We start from the raw sequence: 22,500 nt of genomic DNA, 5'->3' as shown, positions 1-22,500 counted from the left end.
TCACAGCCCCGTCCCGCCCCCCGCCCCGCCAGGTGAGTGCCCCGCTGCTGCCCTGATGACCGCTATTACTCACTTATCAATTAGCGCAGGCAGATGACCCAGGTGACACCCTCTCCCCAGTGCTGCCAACCCCAACTGTGACCTTCCTGCAGAGTTGCTGATCCCCGATTGTGACCTCCTGCAGTGCTGCCAGACCCGATTGTGACATTTTTGCAGTGTTATCAACCCCCGAATTGTGGCCTTCCTACAGTGCTGCCAACCCCGATGCTAATCTCCTCGCAGTGTTGCCAGCCCTAAGTGTGACCACTTCGTAGTCCTATTAACGCTGATACTGACTTCTTTGCAGTGTTACCAACCCTAATTTGAATTACTCCAGTGATATCAACTCCAGTTGTGACCTCTTCGCAGTGCTGTCAACCTAGACTTCAACTTGAATGATAACCTCCCTGCAGTGCTACCAACACAACAACGTCACCTCGCCAGTGTTACCACCTCGCCTGTACGTTCACTCACCTGGGAAGTAATTAACCACATAACTAGTAACAGGTGTACAGAGAAATATTACTCACACACTCACAGGTGGACTTGCCTGCCGTGGCCCACATGACTACACACACACACACACACACACACACACACACACACACAGGTGCACGCGGGTTGAGTGAAGACAAACAGGACGTGCGGGCCGGTGTTCCCCAGCGCGGAGCGTCGTTACCGGCCTGGGAACAAGAACAAGGCAGGAGCGTATCAGAGTGTGCAGTGAGTTAAGATAAGCGGGCTGGCGGGCGAGGCATCAGCATCAGTCTGGGCGGGACGGGCCAATATGCGGCCTGGGACGAGCGCGCGGCCTCTCGGAGTATATCATGTATGATACCTCAATTACCGCTCATCAGTCTTGCGCGGGTCGCTTATACACATGGCACACGCACGCCGCCGCGCCGCCTCTCTTTACCGCGGAATCTATTAACAGATTTATTGTGATCTCTCAGCCCATCTGATATAAGCATAGCGCGCCGCTCCGTCCCGTGGCGAGCGAGACGAAGCAATTATGCGATAAAACGGAGAACAAAATGTCGAAGGTGGAGGGGTTCCCGCGGTGGGGGGCGAGGGACCGGCCTGCCGGTATAAATCTCGTGGCCCCCCGCTGGGCGCTCTGGGTGCGGGGAGCCTCTTAAAGAACACCGCCTTAACCCGGGCCTGGAGGACGCGACTCCCGCCCTTGCGTCCCGGGAGGGGAGGGGAGGGGGGGCGGGCAGCGCGGCCACCTTGGCATATGGTAAGTGCGAGAATTAATAAAAGGCCGTCCCATGGTGCGTACTAGACTCCCCTCGCCCCGCGCCCCCACCCCCTGCCCGCGCCCAGGCCCTCGCGGGGTCACACCGACGTCTTCATTATCCCTCGACAGCTTTATGGCGCCGGGCCCGCCGGCCGCCGCGCACCGCCCCGCCGCGTCACGGTCAACACAGCCAGGACGTGCCTCGCCGCCACGCCCGCACAGCACCCTGGGGACACCTGTGGGCGCCACGCTGCCCTCAACACTGCACTGCTCTGACCCTTGTTTAGTGAGAGTCGGGCCCCGCACGCCGCTCTGAGGTCAGCGGCCCCGCCAGGCGGTGGTCGGCGCCGTCAACACGGTCCGCCTCATCAAGGTGAGCCAATCTTCCCGTCAGCGGCGGCCGCGGATCCCTCAGCTGGACAGCTTAAAGAGCTAACATGATTATCCTTTGCGTCCAGTTTTCCAGGTAAAGAGATCACCTGGCCGCACACCCACGTCTCCAATCAACTTTAATCCAGGTGTTGCGCTTTACATCCATATTCGCTATACAGCCCCCCAAGTAGCAGTCATGGACAGCACAAGCAGGATCTTAAGACGTACAGCAGCAGGACACAATCTTTCCCTCAGTTTAAGGCCAGTGTTCAGAAACGCTTTGTTCTCTCACTATGACCATTTCCAAAACCCACAAAGATGATGAGCCGGGTTCTCAAGACTGTTTCTCCTTTTAGCAATGTAGAAATCTTGTTAATCTGTCACTAGACCCTTAAAAACACCCTTGAAAAACAATCTCCCTATACCTTCAACTAGAAGTCTTTTAAAGATAATCGGAATGTGTGCCGAAGCATTTCAGAACATGGCTCAAAGTCTCACGAGCTACGCAAGAGTTTGGTTCCCGGTCATCGCGCCGCGCCGCCTCGGGAGAGATGATGAGACGAGGTGAAGTCTGATGTTTAGAGGCAGAGTTGAATGTTAATCAAGTCATCCCATCTGCACGTCCCTCCTGCCCCGGGTATTGAAGGTAACACGGCCTTACGTAACGAGGAATCAACACGTAATTATGAGGATGGGAAGGGAATTATACAGACTACGCCAGAGGATAAGGACTGATAGGTTGTTGTAACACGAGTAAAGGGAAAGGTGGCTCCCATATCATTACTGTATGTTGGGGGTTAGTGTGCAGCGCCACCTATGTGCAGGGCCTGACATTGGTATCTTACAATTAACAGTACCAGCTTCAACTAACAGGCCTGACAACACCTTGCAATTAACAGTACCAGCTTCAACTAACAGGCCTGACAACACATTACAGTTAACAGTACCAACTTCAACTAACAGGCCTGACAACACATTACAGTTAACAGTACCAGCCTCAACTAACAGGCCTGACAGTACCTTGCAATTAACAGTACCAGCTTCAACTAACAGGACTGACAGTACCTTACAATTAACAGTACCAGCTTCAACTAACAGGCCTGACAGTACCTTACAATTAACAATCACAGCTTCAACTGACAAAGTTTTTCCGATTAACAACCACATCTTCGACTAACAATCTTTACTCCCACGAAATAAAACAAGCTTCCTCATAACACTAACAAAACTAAAACAACATAAGCTAACAGGAAAACAAACCATGCCTTCATTTCACTAAACCTAACACCACAAACACCACCACACCAAACACCCCCAATAGAACGCAACGCTAACCTAACCTAACCTAACCTAACCTAACCTAAGCTAACCTAACCTAACGCTAAAACAAACCACCAATAACACGCGACACTAACAAAACCTAACCTAACACCCAAGGCAAACCATAATTCAACACCAAACCAAACCTAACACCCCACAAACCGCAAACCACACACCATCACGAACACGCAAAGCAAAACGAAAAAAATCAAAGTCACCTACCACAACCTAACCTTCATGAGCCGATTTAAGCTACATTCACTGAGCCGCTTCAAGTCCCCGCAGCAAGCAAGCACACCTGGCCTCGCTGATAACACAGGATACGCTAATTTCCACCCGGCAGATCGTGGAAATGCTTGGCTCGCTGTGCTATTTGATCCGGGTTTCGTGATGCGGGAGGCAAGGTGTGCGTGAAATCAAGGGGGACCAGGGAGGCGCAAGAGGGCGGAAGGGGAGGGCGGGAAGGATTAAGGACGTGAAGAATAGGAGTGACTTGCGTGGAAGATAACTAAGATGAGAGCGAGAAGATTACCGCTGGGGGCGTAAGGAGGAGTTTAATGAAGGGTAATTAATGGAGTGGGGAAGGGAGAGGAAGAGAGAGGAAGGGAAGGGAGAGGAAGTCAAAGAGCCGCCGGAAAGGAAGGAATACAAGGAAGGAAAGTGGTGCAAAAAAGAAGGAAGGAGGGAGGGAGAGGAAGGGGAAGCAGAGGAGAGTTCTAAGCACTGGTTGAGAACTTGTACTTAGTGGCGTCAAAGCGCACTAGAAGGGAGTAAATGTACCAAATTAAAGGCTAAACTTCCTGCCTCATAAAAAAAAAAAAAGCGTGAAGGGAAGGTGAGCGGCGAGACGTCTAACGATGCACACACACACACACACACACACACACACACACACACACACACACACACACACACACATACTTTACGTCTCCGTCACACTCACCAGGACATATCCAGCTCAGAGTGAACGGGCGTGAGTGAAAAATGAGCGTGAATAGAACTTAAGATTAAAAAAAAAATGTGACTGTGATAAGATTAATAGATAGACAGATAAAAATAAATAGACGAATAAATAAGAATAAAAGGTGAGGCAAATAAATACAAGGAAAATATGATAAGAAATACACTAGTACGAAAAAGAGCACACACACACACACACACACACACACACTTACACGAAGCCTCGAAAACACAGAAGCATTAAAACGAACCAAACCAAACCAAACATTCAAAAACAACGCGAGCAAACATGAAGAAAATAATTGCATGAGTGAATGAACGAGAAGACGAATTAGATAAACACACGATGCACCACCACCACCACCACCACCACCTGCTCAATAACAACCACACTGCCCTGCTGGTTTGTCCTCATTGGGAATTTATTGGCATCAGAATATTCCTCAGGCAAAATGTTCCTGTGAGAGTCGAAGCAGGTTATTAGTTCTTTCCGTGACGGGAGGAAACTATGTATAGCTCTCGACTCTGCCCGGCCGAGAGGGAAAAAAGTGAGGGAAGGAAAAAAAAGGAAAAAAAGAGTAGAAAGTAAAATTAAGAGGAAAAGATAAATTCTTTTTCGTTCAGTGTTTCTGTTTCTTCTCTCTCTCTCTCTCTCTCTCTCTCATCTCTCTCTCTCTCTCTCTCTCTCTCTCTCTCTCTCTCTCTCTCTCTCTCTCTCTCTCTCTCTCTCTCTCTCTCTCTCTCTCTCTCTCTCTCTCTCTCTCTCTCTCTCTCTCTCTCTCTCTCTCTCTCTCTTTCTTTCTTTCTTTCTTTCTTTCTTTCTTTCTTTCTTTCTTTCTTTCTTTCTTTCTTTCTTTCTTTCTTTCTTTCTTTCTTTCTTTCTTTCTTTCTTTCTTTCTTTCTCTCTCTCTCTCTCTCTCTCTCTCTCTCTCTCTCTCTCTCTCTCTCTCTCTCTCTCTCTCTCTCTCTCTCGTACATTTGTGGTTCCTTTTTATTGCCTTTTGTTCTACTTTTCCATTCTTTTTCCTCCATTTTTTTTTTTTTTTGCTAGAAGCACGTCGACTTATTATTACTTTTATTATTATTATTATTATTATTATTATTATTATTACTATTACTATTATTATTATGAAAGACAACTCAGTGAATTCCGTGATAACATTATGAATAAGAAAATCGAGAATGAAGATAAGGAATAAAAGAAAGTTATAATAAAAGTTAAGAAAGAGAAAAAAAGAGAAAATAATAGTCTTAATTCTTTTATTTCTTCATTTAATAATAAAAGTTTTGGGTAAAATTTCAGAATCAACTTAATTGTGTATTAAATTAATTCTCTGTCTCTCTTTCTGTCTGTCTGTCTGTCTGTCTGTCTGTCTATCTGCTTGTCTGTCTGTCTGTCTTTCTGTGTACTTATCTGTCTGTCTGTCTGTCTGTCTTTCTGTTTGTCTGTTTGTCTGTCTGTCTTTCTGTGTACTTGTCTGTCTGTCTGTATGCACCCCCCCCTCTCTCTCTCTCTCTCTCTCTCTCTCTCTCTCTCTCTCTCTCTCTCTCTCTCTCTCTCTCTCTCACTTCTCCGTCCCCAATTATTCTATGCATTGAGGGAAGCACCGAGACTGAAGGTTCGATCAAGATTACCATGACGAAGAAAGGCAGGAAGGTCGCCGCCAGGCCGTCACACTGAGCAATGGCCGCGATAATGAAGCCAGACGACCACCCCGCGACCCGCCACGACCCGCCACGACCCGCCACGACACATAAGCTCCCGGGACACGAGCGAGCGAGGATTAATACGAGAGAATAAATAAGACGCGCAAACAGACTTAACCACCGCATGACCGATAAGCGAAACACGGAAGGGCATAAAAATTAGATACATACACAGACGCAGAGACAGAAAAACAGTGAAGCGAAGCGAGGCCACACGAAAATCCGAATGCGAATACACACACACACACACACAGACGAGACACACACACACACACAAATTAAGACTCATTTTGACGGCACATGCACGAGGCGAAACCGAAAACTGAAACTCGAGACACACTAAACCCCACAAAAAAAAAAAGAAAAAAAAAAACTACCGCCATGAAAAATTTTGCAATGTGCTTCACTACTCGACAGGAAGAAGCCGCCCCGACCTCTCCATTTTTCCGAGAGCTGGAGGAATGACCAATGCCTGATTTTAGTGATTTGAATGCATGCGATCCTCCCATCCATCTCCGGGCGAGGCGACGAGCCAGCCGCCAGTCAATAGTTGGTGAGGCAAGCCCGTGATTTGGGGCTTCTATCCACACGACGGCTGAGGCGCATCCAGGCTTACCGGCGGGAGTGTGAGGGACCGAGGCGGGGAGGGAGAAAGGGAGGGAGGGAAGGAGGCGGAGAGAGAAGGTGGGAATGACAGAGGGAAGAAAGGTGGGAGTGACAGTATGAGGGAGAGAGAAAGGAGAAAGGAAAGAGAAAGGAAGAGAAGGTGGGAGAGTGAAAGAAATAGAGGAGGAGGGTGAGAGAAAAGGAGACAGGAAAGTTGGGAAAAAGGGAGAGAAGTAAGGTGGGTGTAGAGGGAGGGGGAAAGAAAGGAGGGTGGGCGTAGGAGGGTAGGGCGTAGGTAAGAGGGTGGGAGTGATAGTATGAGGAAGGAAAGGAATGTTGATAAAGGAAGGGAGTGGGGGCAGTGTGAGGGAGAGGAGGGAAGGAGGGAGAAGAGAGGGAGGGAACAAGAATTTCAGGAGGGAAGGAAGAGAGAATAACATATGAGGAGGAAGAGAAGCAAGAGAAGAAAAGATACATTTGATTAAAGAAAATAGAAAGAAGAAAAAAGAATAACGAGAATATTTACGAAATAAGAAATAGAGATAGAGAAAGAATAGAGAAAGAGAAAGAAGAAGAAAAGAAAGGCAGGCACATTTAATCAAAAGAAAAAAAGTGAAAAAAATAAATAACAAAAATACACAAAAGATGAAAAAAGAAGACAAAAAAAAAAAAGAGAGAGAGAGAGAGAGAGAGAGAGAGAGAGAGAGAGAGAGAGAGAGAGAGAGAGAGAGAGAGAGAGAGAGCGCGCACACACACAACAAGACCAGCGTTTCCAGAAATGCATATATTCCCCTTATTTCCATACATCAACACTCCACTCACTCAGATCAGCTTAAACCATCTCGGAATCTGCCAGTCGCTTATTGAACCTCATACATAACACCTTTAACAAGCGCTCCTCAGACCCTTCACAACCACAGCAAGGCCCCGAACACTCCACCACCTCAGGAACCCACCGCAGGAAACCGACCACTATTCACAGGTAACATAGGGACCTGGGGCTCCTCTTTTTCCTGGGCAGTGAAGTTCGTCAGGTTCCCCGTGGTGAGGTCGAGGCGCCCCCGTGGAGTTGCCGAGATTAATGTGTTAATTTGTACAGTATTAATGACAGGACGGGAAGGTGTAAAGGAAGGCTCGTGGTGAGGTGAGGTAGAGGAGAGAGGGTCAGTGTGTGTGTGTGTGTGTGTGTGTGTCTTTCTTCTTCATTTCTTCAGTTGGTTATGGGTTTGTGAGAGAGAGAGAGAGAGAGAGAGAGAGAGAGAGAGAGAGAGAGAGAGAGAGAGAGAGAGAGAGAGAGAGAGAGAGAGAGAGAGAGAGAGAGAGAGAGAGAGAGAGAGAGAGAGAGAGAGAGAGAGAGAGAGAGAGAGAGAGAGAGAGAGTATAACCTTGGCTTCATTCACTTCACGAAAGAAAGACACCATGTACTCTTAACCCCTTCACTGCTACTTACCACTCCTTTCACTAATCACTAACTACTCTGAGACATTCCTTCTCGTTCCGCAGCCACCTCCAAACTCTGAAATATCTAGAAGTCGCAAAATACATTCCTTTTTCATCCCTTTCTATCTTACAAGTGCTTATAAATTTATCATACATTTCTTTTAGTCCCGTGAATAATTGAATAGCGGTGTGAAATTGTTAAACTCTATCCCATCTTGTTTATGTCCCAAAAAACCCTTCATGTAACTATCTCTATGCTAACCAACAGCCTTTCTCAGCATCCCATTACACTTCAACACCTCAAGATATCGCCTGTGCTTTGCCGCCTCACCTCTGGCCTGGTACAGTAACACAGCGGCTCAGTACTGCCCTGACCCGCCTCTCACGGCCCGTAACTCTCAGCTGCAGTGACATTACGGAGCCCACGGAGATACCTACTGATTTTTACTGGGGCTAAGAGCTCGTAAGGTCGAAATGTACATGCGTTAGGTATGTAATTTAGCTCCGCCTCGCGTATTCCGGTTTTTAATATCTCTCTCTTTTGCTATGAGGTTTGTGTGTTAAGTAGGGTTTATGGATTCAAGTGCGGTCAGCTTATGCTTGAGTTTTTGCTTCTGAATGCATGTTAGGATGAAAACTTTGTATCTAATTCTCCTCTAAGTGGACTGGAGTGTTCTATTACGTTGTTACATGTTTCTGAATATACGCTAGGATGAAAAGTTTGCATCCAGTTTAAAAGTGGTTGGTTTGTTCTACGTTCCTGCTAGTGAGAGTGTGTTAGGATGAAAACTTTGCATTCATTTCTCTTTAAAGCAGGATTGAGGCGTTCTCCTTCTTGGGATTTGCTTTTGAATGCATGTTAGGGTTGAAAGCCGCAGCTAATCCTTTTAAATGGAGCTGGTGTGTTCTGTGTGTCGGCGTTCGCTGGTGATTGCATGTTGAGGTTGAAAAGTCGAATCCAACTCCATTAAGTGAAATCGAATACTCCTCTTTGTCATTCTTGTTGGCTTTGTAAAATTGGATCCGATATTCTCTTTCCTTCTTTTGCATACGAATTTGCTGCTTTTTTAAAATTTTATTTTAGTTTCATGTAATACAGAAAGGAAATCTGAGTAACTTTGATTCCTACTTCACGCGAACAGTGAAGGGAGGAAGTAGAACCAGTGAGTTTATCCTGTCAGGTGGTGGTGGTGGTGGTGGTGGTGGGTTCATTACATTAATGCAGCAAAAACAAACAGACGAGAAGCCAGAAGCGGTGGAAAATTGTAGGAGTTACTGATATTTAAGATCAACTCTGAGAAATCGTAGCGCCAGAGAGAGAGAGAGAGAGAGAGAGAGAGAGAGAGAGAGAGAGAGAGAGAGAGAGAGAGAGAGAGAGAGAGAGAGAGAGAGAGAGAGGCGGGGGGTGAAGTGGGGGAGCGTCAATAAACCACACCTTGGCTGCAGGAGGAGGCTCAGGTGCCAGCGTGTGATTAGCCCGTCAGGCTCCCGCGGCCAGGTAATGACACCCCGTCACTGACACACCCGAACCCCGCCTGACGCCGCCACCGCCGCCACCGCCACCACCACCACCGCCACCCACCGCCACTACTGCTGCTACCACTGCTACTATCACAGCTGCTGACGATGTAATATTGTTCAGGCTACTACTATCTTAGACACTATTTCTGCTTCTGTTACTACTACTACTGCTACTGGTACTGTCAATGGTACTATCGATGTCATACTACTACTACTATTACTACTACTACTACTACTACTACAACTACTACTACTTTTTTTTATGTAGGAGGGACACTGGCCAAGGGCAACAAAAATCCCTCTCCAAAAAAAAAAAAGCCCTCTGAGATGCCAGTCCCATAAAAGGGTCCAAAGCGGTAGTCAAAAATTGAAGGATAAGTGTCTTGAAACCTCTGTGTTGAAGCAATTCAAGTCATAGGAAGGTGAAAATACTTCTCCTACTACTACTACTACTACTACTACTATTACTTAAGGTACTACTATCTTTGGCATTACTGCTACTACTGCAGGTATAACAACAACAACAACTACTACTACTACTACTACCACCACTACAATTGTTATCCTTGTCACCGCCACTACTGTTTCTACTATTACTACTACTACTACTACTACTACAACTGAGACTAATGATATTCAGATAGTATACATAATTTTCTCATATTTTTCTCACTGGTAGAAGACAACGATAAGGAAAGAATGTACGATAAAATGCACTGGAAGGGAAAAAAACCTGGTGATAGAGTTATTACAGAGAGAGAGAGAGAGAGAGAGAGAGAGAGAGAGAGAGAGAGAGAGAGAGAGAGAGAGAGAGAGAGAGAGAGAGAGAGAGAGAGAGAGAGAATTATTACCACTCAGATTACCTTCCAGTCTGAGTATTATCATTATCTTACTTAATCTTCCAGTCACGGTAACTTGTCTTCGTTGAGATTAGCATTTTCATTATCAAACAGCCTTGTAGGGGCCAGAAGGTATGATGCTGCTGGTTTTTCCTTTTGGTAGGGAATGCATAGATGTCGCTAAGTTAAATGTCCCACGATGTCTGCCTCCTAAGTATTGTTGTTGTCTTATTTATTTATTTATTTATTTATTTTTGTAAAGGGGGGACACTACTTTCTATTATGTTTTGGTAAGTAAAATTCACCGTCACGCATTTAACGCATTATTTTCCTACGTTATTTCATGTTCAAATTACTAGCGGGGAAAAAAATAAAAATAATATGCAACGAAAAATATGTGAAGTTTTAAAATATTTTCCCATTTAATTCTCCATTCTGTTTGATTTTTTTTTCTTCACATTTCTCTTTCTTGTAATTCATGAGTTTCGTTTCGGCTTGCAAGGTTCAACCACTCACTCCCTCACTCACTCACTTCCCAGACTCACCTTCACCTGAGACGCACCTAAGGGAGGGACCTGGGGGTGTAATTAAGGTGACGGAGGAGGAGGAGGAGGAGGAGGAGGAGGAGGAGGAGGAGGAGGAGGAGGAGGAAAAGGAGGAGGAGGAGGAGGAGGAGGGAAGGATGCACGTCTGAGTCAATTGATTCAGCAACAATGGCGGTGATATCCTTGAAGTACCTCACTCAAACACACACACACACACACACACACACACACACACACACACACACACACACACACACACACACACTTTATTGCACAGTGGTAACATTATAAAAAAAAAAGAGAGAAGCAGAGGGCCCAGGAGCACAACCCAGGAGCTGAAGGACACAGGAGGAGGCCCCGGCCCGCCCACTCCTGCAGGGGACAGCTGGGGAGGGAACGACGCCGGAGAAAAAAGGGAAGGAGGGAAGAAGGTGAAGTGAGAGAGCAAGAGGTGATGGAAGCTTGGAATGGCGTTACCTTGGCCTTGTATGTGTGTGTGTGTGTGTGTGTGTGTGTGTGTGTGTGTGTGTTTTGTTGATTTGACTGTTGATTTGTGATTTGTTGAGAGGTTTTGCAGTTTGTGAGGTTCTACAGGGTGACCTAAAAGTTTGGACACAACAGTAATGATGAATTTTTCCTGCTCTTTGTTTATAGACTGAATATGAGCTTGTCAGTACATATAAGAACGATTTACGTGAGTGGAAGCGAAAGATGGTCATATCGACACATACTCGTACAATTATTGCAAGTAGATAAAGAAAAATTAGCACGAATATCCACTTCCATCCAGGTATCCGACTTTTGGGTCACCATGTATGTTAATTCTGTGCTGGTTCTATGTTGACAGGTTCCACGATTCACTGATAGTCATAAATTAGGGAATAGGTGGTTTAATAATATAGAACCTTGTGCCTGTTAGTGTGAAAGTACGTACTGAGCTGACTCTATAGGAAGGCAATGGTTATGTGATAATTCCAAGGCACATCACAGCACAGGTGAGTCGGACAGGTAGGAGCCCCGCCCACACTGAGACTTAAGCACCACCAAGGGGACTCTTCTGACACGTGCTTCCTGCCCTCACAATATTTACACTGCCAGGAACGCACGCTCACCCGCCTCGCTCATCCTCCGCTATTACTCTCCACTCACCCTCCAACTCGCCATGCTAACTCGCCATGTTAACCTTCCCTCATGAAGCAACACAAACAACACTACCTGGCTACAGAGAAGTGATCCAAGACTAAGAAGGAAATAAAAGAGAAGGAACATAACGATTAACCAGTGAACGAAATAAATACATCAAGGATAAACTAGTGGAAAAGGAAAAGAAGCAAAGATAAACTAGAGAAAAAAAAAACAAGGATAAGTTAGTGAAAAGATTTGCTACTTCACTGCATCAAAGCTGTGATCGAACACACCAAAAAGACATAAATAGAAAAACAACTCAAGGTTAACTAATGAAGAAAAAGAAAAATCAAGGACAGACTAGCGAAAAAAAAAAAGAGAGAGAGAGAGAAAAAAAAAAGGAACATTCAAGGACAAAGCAGTGGAAAGATCTAACCTTTCTATGCATCTACGTTGTGAGAGAATGCTGGACTGTAAGAAATTCCCTGGAGGCCTGGCAGGTGCGGAGAGACAGGAGGGTCAAGGCGGCAGTAAGACAGAGACACAGGGAGACAGGGAGGCAGGGAGGCACGGAGAAGCAGGGGGAGGCAGGGATCACCTCGGGTTCTCTCAGTCTTTTGTATTTTTTCTTCTTCGTAATTACACAATCACGCATTTCCCTATGTAGCTTCGGGGGCTTTTTTTTTCTCTCTCTCTCTCTCTCTCTCTCTCTCTCTCTCTCTCTCTCTCTCTCTCTCTCTCTCTCTCTCTCTCTCTCTCTCTCTCTCTCTCTCTCTCTCTCTCTCTCGTCCGGGTTCATCTTGCTTTGGGTGGCTGTACTGTATTGCTCTCCCTCCCCTTCCCTTCCCCTTCCCTTCTCATCTCTTCCCTTTTCTTCCCTTTCCTTCACTTTCCATCACTTTCCTTTCCTTTGCTTTCCTTCCCTTCCCTATTCTCCTCTTCCTTTCTCTTCCCTTCCCTCCTTTTCTCTTTCTATCTATTCCTTTCCCTTCCCATTCCTTCCCTCTTCTTCTCTTCCCTTTTCTTTTCTTCTCTTCCCCTTCCCTCTCTTGCCTTCCCTTCCCACGCACCCCAGCGCATTCCTTCTCATTCAAAAGTACATTACCTATAACAGTCTCTCCCATGATTCTCCCTCTAATCTTTGTTATACCTTATCTGTTTTCAGAGAGAGAGAGAGAGAGAGAGAGAGAGAGAGAGAGAGAGAGAGAGAGAGAGAGAGAGAGAGAGAGAGAGAGAGAGAGAGAGAGAGAGAGATCAGTATCGGAATGTTACCGTCACGTGGGGTCTGCTGCATCTCGTCTCTTTCTCTCTCTCTCTCTCTCTCTCTCTCTCTCTCTCTCTCTCTCTCTCTCTCTCTCTCTCTCTCTCTTTGAAAATACAATACGAAATGATGGAAAGTCCGGGTGATGTTCTAGATAGGATTATGTCAAGGAGAGAGAGAGAGAGAGAGAGAGAGAGAGAGAGAGAGAGAGAGAGAGAGAGAGAGAGAGAGAGAGAGAGAGAGAGAGAGAGAGAGAGAGAAACACTGCTTTGGAATGACTCAGTAAAGGAGGAGGCGCCTGACGAGGGTGTCCGCGGCTGCATGTGGCGCCCTGAGCGAGATGAGGGAGTGCAAGGCTGGTGATGGACAGACACGGTGGTTACTGGTCAGCCTCCGTCAGCGGCAGCGTTTACGTGATCAGCTGATACAAGACTGGGCCACCAACTCAAGACCTAACCTCCCTACCCTCCTAACCTAACCTCCCTTCCCTACCCTTCCCGCCCTCCCCTTCCTACCCTACCCTCCTAGCATCCCTACCCTGCTAAGCTCCCTACCTCCTCCCTAATCTTCCTGCCCTTCCCTCCCTTCATACTCTCCTATCCTAAAGTCCCTCCCTCCTACCCTTCCTCTATACCCTAACCTTCCTCCCAGCTACCCCAATGTTCCCTCCTCCAACCCTTCCCTCCCTCCCTTGCACCGTCCCAGAGGCAATTCTGTGTCATTTCACTGTAAATTGCGTAAATATCTGTTTTTTTTTCTGGTCTTGCTGTCTCTATTTTTTTCCTCTTTTCTTGTTTTTTTTTTCTTTTTTGCGAGTTATTCTATCCATCTTAATTTAGGGTTAATTAAGAGGACTGTGGTCTGGTGGTGGGTGTCGTGGGATTGTTTCTCTCTCTCTGTCTCTCTGTGACTCTCTCTCTCTCTCTCTCTCTCTCTCTCTCTCTCTCTCTCTCTCTCTCTCTCTCTCTCTCTCTCTCTCTCTCTCTCTCTCTCTCTCTCTCTCTCTCTCTCTCTCTCTCTCTGACATCTGCTGGTCTTGCGCGTAATAGTGGCTGTTTTTTTGTTAATTTATTTATACATCTTAAGTGTTACCAAGCTTTTTTTTTCTTTTCTTTTTTTTGTGTACGTAAATGTGATGGTAATTATCAGAGTGAGGGTTCTATTCTGTTCCCTTGCCACTGTGCTGCCTGTTTTTGTAAGTTTGTTTATGTGTTTTTTGTATTATTTGGTAGTGCCTGTGTTGCTGGTGATTGTGTGTGTGTGTGTGTGTGTGTGTGTGTGTGTGTGTGTGTGTGATTATTTCATTGTAGTCTGTCCTATAACTGTCTTAATATACTTGTCAATTACCTTTTTATCTGTCAGTCAGTCTGTTACTCTATCTATCTATCTCTCTATCTGTCTATCAGCCTTTCTATCTGTCTCTCGGTGTGTGAAGGAAGGGATGCTCACCTGCGGATAACACCTGTTCCGCCACACACCAGTGCACCCTGTCATCTGCCGCAGGCGAAGAAGGAACCACAGCCATCACCACCATCAACACCACCACCACCACTACCACTCTGAACGTGCTCTAACCTAACCTAACCCAAGTACTGACACTTAGTAAATACCTTGATAAAATTATTCCCTATACTTAAAGAAAACCACAACTCAACTAATAAAAACAAATACACCCTAAAATCTACATTACTTAAAAAAAAAACGAATGGAAAGGAAAACACCAAGGAATTTTTCAATTACGTAACTTGGCAGAACAAAAGAACGTAAGAAAATAAGATAAGCTGCAAGAATCCCCGAGGCTTACACGTGGCAGTCCCTGAAAGCACTAATCACGAGTGACCTGCGATACTCTGAGGGGTCAAGCGAGGTCACATATGTGGTGGTTGAGGTTACATAGGGAGGCTTGTGGTACTGTGAAGCCACGAAGCCTCCTGCAGGAAGCCTTGCAATGTGAAGGAATGTGAAAGTTACGAGATGTCAGAGAGAGAGAGAGAGAGAGAGAGAGAGAGAGAGAGAGAGAGAGAGAGAGAGAGAGAGAGAGAGAGAGAGAGAGAGAGAGAGAGAGAGAGAGAGAGAGAGAGAGAGAGAGAGAGAGAGAGAGAGAGAGAGAGAGAGAGAGAGTATAAAAGACAGGAAGAGTAGAGAGGTAAAAGGAATGATTATAAGGAGGAGGAGGAGGAGGAGGGAGGAGGAGGAGGAGGAGGAGGAGGAGGAGGTAATCAATGAGGTCCTGCCATAAAGAAACTCCTGCACTTGCAATAAAAGCTTCACTGCGGAGTTGCGAAGCTTCGAAACACTACTCCACTCTGAGGTCCGAAGGGTACGAAGCTTTTTTTTTTTGGTTCCCCTACAGTTTTACAAGCCAGAGAGAGAGAGAGAGAGAGAGAGAGAGAGAGAGAGAGAGAGAGAGAGAGAGAGAGAGAGAGAGAGAGAGAAACACTAAAGCTCAAATCCTCATAAAACTAACTTACACACACACACACACACACACACACACACACACACACACACACACACGTGAATCAACACCACATAACTTTTCCGTCAATCCTTCTCATATTTCTACCTCAAAAAACTTTAAACTTACCCCTACTCTTTTAACAGCCCAACTAACTACCTCATTAACTCGTCAACTTTATCCTACGCGGCTTCAATTCAATCTATACTTCTCACTTTTACTCCATTCCTTCCTCTTACTCTTCTTACTCCTCGTAATCCTCTTCTCTCACTCGCCCTCTAGCGTTAAACACCAGCAATACTAACCTCGAAGAAAAAAAAAAGTTACCCCATGAAATTATGACCCTGCCTCGTTTTCTGTAACTAGCAAGGGTCAGGAGGCGTGCCTATTAGCGCCACCTAGCGGAGGTCTTGTGGAAAGTTAAGAGTCTTAGAGAGATATCAATTGCTTGCGTGAGAAAGGGCATTATGTAGGGATGGATGGATGGATGGATGGATGGATGGATGATGATGGTGGTGGTGGTGGTGGCGGTGGTGGTGGAATAGGACAATGAAAACGAAGACGAGGAATGTGAAGGGAAAGAATGGAGGAAAAGATTGTTTGATAATTATATTTTCTACCTATTCCTTTTCTCTTCTTCTCAATTACTGGCTTTCTTCCACTCTTCTTTCTTACACACACACACACACACACACACACACACACACACACACACACACATTCCCTCTCCCTGATATCTTTTTTTTCATTTTCTTACTCAACTTTCTCTCAATTTCTTCTTTTCCACATCCTCTTTTATATTTCGGAGGAAGAAGAGAGAGAGAGAGAGAGAGAGAGAGAGAGAGAGAGAGAGAGAGAGAGAGAGAGAGAGAGAGAGAGAGAGAGAGAGAGAGAGAGAGAGTACACAAGCTTCCTAATTATTATCTTTATTATGAGTTTTAAGACACTCTCTCTCTCTGTCTCTCTCTCTCTCTCTCTCTCTCTCTCTCTCTCTCTCTCTCTCTCTCTCTCTCATCTTGCCCTGGATAATGCCCCCTCTCATCTCGTTTCCAGGGATTTCACAAAACATAAAAAAGGAAAGAAATATGTTTGCGCGATGCGACTCAATAGCCACAAGGGTGAATGACCTGAAATTTCTTTGACCTGATTGAGGAATAACCTGACGAAGACGACCTGATGGAGACCTAAATGGACAATGATGGGGCCGCGGGTCTCGAGGGAAGGATGACCTGGCCTGGGGGTGACGGAGGGAGGAGCGGTGAGGAGGCGAGGACAGGTAAAGGACAGTGATTCCAGGTACGCTACTTACCTGGTGAAAGCCAAGGTAGGACTCGATGTTGTGTGTTGCGAAGAACACCTCGCCTTCGCACGCCAGGATCACCAGGAAGCCGTTCAGCGCCTGCAGGAGGGGAAGAAGGAGTTATTGCGTTGAATATTGCAGAGGAGGAACAGAAAGTGTATTGCTGCGTTGTACATTGCAGAAGGGGAAGGTATTACGGCGTTGAATAATGTAGTAGGGAAAAAGGAAAGTGTTATTGCGTTGAACATTGCAGAAGAGGGAAAAAGTGTGCAAAAGTGAATTACTGCTTTGAAAATTGCTGAAGAGGAAGGGAAAAGTGTGTGAAGTGTGTTGAACATAAGTAACCTTGAATTGATGTTCTCCCTGGTATACAAATTTCCCCCTTCAGTACCTACAACTTATTAGACACCAATCAGCGCCTGAAGGAGGGGAAGACGAGGAGCAAAAAAGGTACTAGTGACTTAAACACCGCAGGAGGGGAGAAAAGAAGGCATTACTACGTTGGACCCTTCCGCTGCCAAACCTATTTTCCCTCCAGTAACTTATCAGACACTATTTTTGTGATAAGCTCTCATGAATATTTCTGCAGCGTAAATAAAGATAAGATTAACCTTCTATTTTCGCTTTTTTCTCTCCTATGTCGCCATGTAAACTATTTTTAGTGTGGCTGGGCTGAGCATAAATACCATGACTTAAACAGGAGCGTGTGGTACAGCAATGCATACAGAAACATTTGCATTAGAGCGTTAATCATATGCAAATTGCCTGAGTCCAACCACCAACCTAAGAAAGAAAACGTGAAGTATACATTGAACGAACATAAATAGCTTGAATTAAACATTACTGCTAAACACAAAAATTACCCTATTGGAAATGTTTAAATGTTTATGCGCTGAACAGACATTGAGCCTTGCATTAAACTGTGGTCTTACTAAAAAAAAATGCTTTAAGAAATGCACAAATGTACGTACACTAAACATACACCAAGACTAAATTAAACAGGAGCGTATATCATTTAGAAAAAAAAAAATCAATAAAACCATTAAAAGCATAACTCAGAGTATTTATGTTTGTTTATATTCATTACACTGTCTTTAATACTTAAGTCACCAAGCACCAAGTAAACACCAGGCTCACAGTCACCAACTCACCAGCCACACCCTTCAAATCCAGCCACCACTGAAACCTGTCAGACAAAGACTCAAGATTCACAGCCAGTCACCATCCACACCCACAAGGCAGCACTCTATAGAAACTGTCACCTTGAGAGGACCTTCAATACATCACTTTTAGCTTCCCTAGACCAGTACCGCTCTTGCGTAGAAAAAAGACGAAAGATTCACAGATAGTCACGATTCGCACCCACAGATATAACGAAGGATTCACCGATACAGTCACTACCCACACACGCACACACCCACAGACAAAGAAAGCATATCCACAAACAGACCAGCCATCCACATACCCCATAAACACCAAGCCAACCAATCCCAAACAGCAGAAAAGACAAAAACAGTGTAATTTCCACACATCTCATTAAACCTTCACCATTTTCCACACCTCTAAAAGTTCAATCCATGCTAAACATTCCCCTCCCTCTCATCCATATTCCACTGCCAACATTTTCATTCCTGTGGGAGGGATAAAGAAGACACTGCTGTTGCTCCCCTTCGCCAGGTGAGCTCCTAATCACTTAATACCCAAGGTGACAGGTGCTCAGAGGCTCCCCGGCGCACCTGTCTCGCCTGCCGCACCAAAAGGCGTGTTGGGACTAAAAATGTTGATCCCTGTGCACTCCCACATTAAGAAAAATACGAAGTTAATGGCGCAATTTGGCGAGGAGGGGTGATGCTTCTGATTCAGCGAGGAGGAGGACGAGGAGGAGGAAGAGGAGGAGGGGGAAGAGGAGATAAGGAGAAATAGAAGTAAAGGTGAAAAACTGAGAGAAGGGAGAACGATAGAAAAATAAGAAAAACAGAACGGAAGGATGTAAAAAGAAGAGGAGAAAGAGAAGGAGGGGACAGGAGGAGGAGGAGGAGGGAAGTTAAGAAGGAAGAAAAGGTAAGGAGGAAGAATAGGAGAAAAGTTGAGAGAGGGGAGAAGGAAAAAGAAAATAGAACGGAAGGATGTAGCAAGAAGCGGAGAAAGAGGAGGAGGGGGAGAGAAACAGTAGGAGGAGGAGGAGGAGGAGGAGGAGGACGAGGACGAGGAGAAAGACAACTATAATGGGGCCAAGGACGAGGGCAACAATGAAACACAACAACAAAAACAACCACATCATCCATCCACAACACACAATAACACCACAATAAAAAAAAAACGAACAAAAAAAAAAACGAACACAAAACACAACATTTCTCCATCCCATTCACTCACCCTTCCCCATCCCCCCCTCTCCCTTATTAGCAAAAGTCCAACACAACACAACACAACACGACAGAACAACAACAGACAGAGAACGATGAAAAAAAAAAGAGGAGATACCAAAGAATTCTCACTATTTCCGGAGGATTTTCTAGCTTGGCATCACACAATGTAAAACTCCTGACGGTAGGGAAGTGAGGCGCTCAAGTGTTTTGCCTGCATACGGGTCACCTTGACTTGGTAATGGCAGGAGAGGCGGTGACGAAACGGGAGCGAGAGGGAGCGAGAGGGAGGGAGGGAGAGGAATTGGGAAGGGGACAAGGAGGGAGGGGAGAGAAGTTGGTGTAAGTGGGGGAGGAAGAGATGTGGTGGGAAAGGGGTTAGGAGGACAGGAGGACAAAGGACTGTTAAGGGAGGAGGAGGAGGAGGAGGACGACCGCAAGACTGGCTGTACGCAGGATAAATCAGTAATCAGTAAGTGCTAAAGTGAAAAAAGGTTGATGTAAATTATATCTCCAATAAATGTGATTTGCAGAGGTGTAAATGAGACATCGTAGAGCACACCTGATCCTCCCATCCTTCTTACTCTCTCTTCCTGCCCACTCACATCTTTCCTCACCTACACTAACACCTCAATGCTGCCTAAACAAACCAAACCACACGAACCTTCCTTATCGCCCTCAACCTTCAACATAACTCACCTAATTTGTTCATCCTTCTTGCTCTTTCTTTCCACCTACTCAAACCTTTCCTCTCCTACACCAACACCTATTATTTATACAAACACAATCACACCTTGAAATAAAAACCTAATTACCACACGAATCTTTCCCAGTCACCCTTAACCTTTACTCTAATCCACCTAATCCTTCCGTCTTTCCTGCTCTTTCCACCTACGAGTACGTTCATACTTTTTCGTTATCTAACCCAACACCTCTCTCAGTACAAATATACCCACCTCTTAAACATCAAATAGAAAACATGAACCAGCAATACGCAGACCTTTCCTAATCATTGCTAATCTTAAACCCAACCTAACCTAAACCCCTCCCATTCATCCTCAGCTCAACCCAGCGCAATCGAATCTTTCCCAATCAACCTTCAATCCAACCCAACATTTCCCAATCAATTTCCAACCCAGCCTAACCCAACCCAACCTTTCTCAATCACTCTTAACCTAACCCACCCCCAAACAAACATTATCCAATCAACCCAACCTGACCTAACAAATCATCTAAATCCTTGGAGACACAAACACCGGTTAATTCCACCAACAATTCTCAAGACCCAATCGTAAATCAGTGCCCAGGATCTACTACTAATCTTAACCAATCACTGCCCCCTCCCAGCCCTCGGTCCTCCAATCACGGGGCTCCTGGGGTGGCGAGAGGCTATAATTCTTTAATGACACACACACAAACGCAGGAGCCAATCAGAGCGGAGATATAAATGCATAATCAATACAAGAGACAGTGATTGGTCAGCTCCCAATGCGTGTCCATCTTATCCGGTATGTCGACTGGGGAGAGTGAGGGAGAGAGGGAGAGTAAGGAGAGTGAGGGAGAGAGAGAGAGAGGGAGGAGTGTAAGGAAGAATGCGGGAGTGTAGAGTGAGAATAGAGAGTGAGAGTAGAGAGAGAGAGAGAGAGAGAGAGAGAGAGAGAGAGAGAGAGAGAGAGAGAGAGAGAGAGAGAGAGAGAGAGAGAGAGAGAGGGAGAGAGAGAGAGAGATTAATTAAACTTGTATATAAAGAAGATGGAATAGAATGAATAACAGAACACAAAAGGCACAAAAAATACAAAAAAAAATTGTAGTAAATGACAAAATGTAAAGGAAAAAAAACATATTAATAAAAAAACATGAATTCAAAGCGAAAGAAACAACAAAGAAAATTAAAACAACTCAAATATTCCCATAACAAAAACACGACCAACACAGAAACAAATAATAATAATAAAAAAAAAAAAACTTCACAAACTTCCAATGCTTCAAATTTTCATCATAAATAAAGAAAAGAAGAAAAGGAATAATACATGCCAGTGGGAATTGAAAGATCCATACTGTTTACTTCTACGTGGAATGACTAATAGCAGCGCTTCAAAAATTTATACTAACGCTGCTTTTTCTACAATACACTTTTCACAGTCGATTAACAATAAAGGGAAATACAGAGCTATGAATATGCAAACGTGTGTGTGTGTGTGTGTGTGTGTGTGTGTGTGTGTGTGTGTGTGTAATTTCACGTGCATTACAATAAATCCGTCTAATCGTTTTTGATTTTCGATTTAAACATACAAACCTATTATTACAGTCCCCATGGCGCGCACACACACACACACACACACACACACACACACACACACACACACACATGTATACAGGAGGCCATAACTCGACAACAGGTAAATAAAACGTAATTACCATCCACAAAAAATGGTCGACAAGGACAGACAAGGTAAACCATCCCCCCCTACCCCCACCTCCACCCCCTCCACCTCCACTCCGGTCCACTCCCCGCCCGCCTCTGCTCGCTCACTCCCACGTTATTTCATGCTGGCCACAGTACTTCCACCCATCCACTTCCTTTTCCAACCATATACTCCACTTTTCTCTCTCTCTCTCTCTCTCTCTCTCTCTCTCTCTCTCTCTCTCTCTCTCTCTCTCTCTCTCTTCTCTCTCTGTCTGTCTCTCTTGCATTCCAGTCTTTTTTGTGTCTATAATTGTGTGTGTGTGAGTGTTTCTCTCTCTCTCTCTCTCTCTCTCTCTCTCTCTCTCTCTCTCTCTCTCTCTCTCTCTCTCTCTCTCTCTCTCTCTCTCTCTCTCTCATAAAAACACACATTGCAATTTACATCTTATTTTGTTTCTTCCTCCTTGTCCTCCTCACATTCCCTCCCCCTCTTCCTCCCCCTCCTCCTCCTCCTCCTCCTCCACCTCCTCCTCCTCCTATATTAGTTACATCACAACACTTTTTTTTATCTATTTCCTCATCTTCCACCACTAAAGTATTTCAACTCTCCACCACTACCACCACCACCACCACCACCACCACCACCATTACCACACCAACACCACAAACACCACTATCATCATTATTCCACTTCAGGCCCTCTCTAATCTAGCCATACTATCATGCAAGCCATTATTTTTACTTAAGTTTGGTTAGGTAAGATTTCGTTTGGTTAGGTTAGATTAGGTTAGATTTGGTTAGGTAAGGTAAGGTTAGTTTAGGGTAGGTTAGGTTAGTTAGATTTGTTTAGATAAGGTTAGGTTAGGTTAGGTTAGGTTAGGTTAGGTTAGGTTCGGTTAGGTTTTCGTTAGGTTAGGTTAGATTAGGTTAGGTTAGGTTAGGTTAGGTTAGGTTAGGTTAGGTTATATTATGTAAGTTTAGTTTAGGTTATTATGTT

At 45.1% G+C, this 22,500-nt stretch overlaps 1 protein-coding gene across 1 annotated transcript in view; it reads right to left on the bottom strand.

The window, feature by feature from the left end:
* LOC135114832 (nuclear receptor coactivator 1-like) overlaps window positions 1-22,500 on the bottom strand; it is a 277,887-nt gene that overhangs the window by 47,569 nt on the left and 207,818 nt on the right. Inside the window, 1 exon segment of the mRNA XM_064030953.1 lies at window positions 16,743-16,832. Coding sequence (XP_063887023.1) covers window positions 16,743-16,832 — 90 coding nt within the window.

This window comes from Scylla paramamosain, chromosome 28, assembly GCF_035594125.1.
Source record: "Scylla paramamosain isolate STU-SP2022 chromosome 28, ASM3559412v1, whole genome shotgun sequence".
Classification (NCBI taxonomy): domain Eukaryota; kingdom Metazoa; phylum Arthropoda; class Malacostraca; order Decapoda; family Portunidae; genus Scylla; species Scylla paramamosain.
The sequence above is the reverse complement of the archived record's forward strand: the minus strand, read 5'-3'. Positions and strand labels throughout refer to the sequence as shown.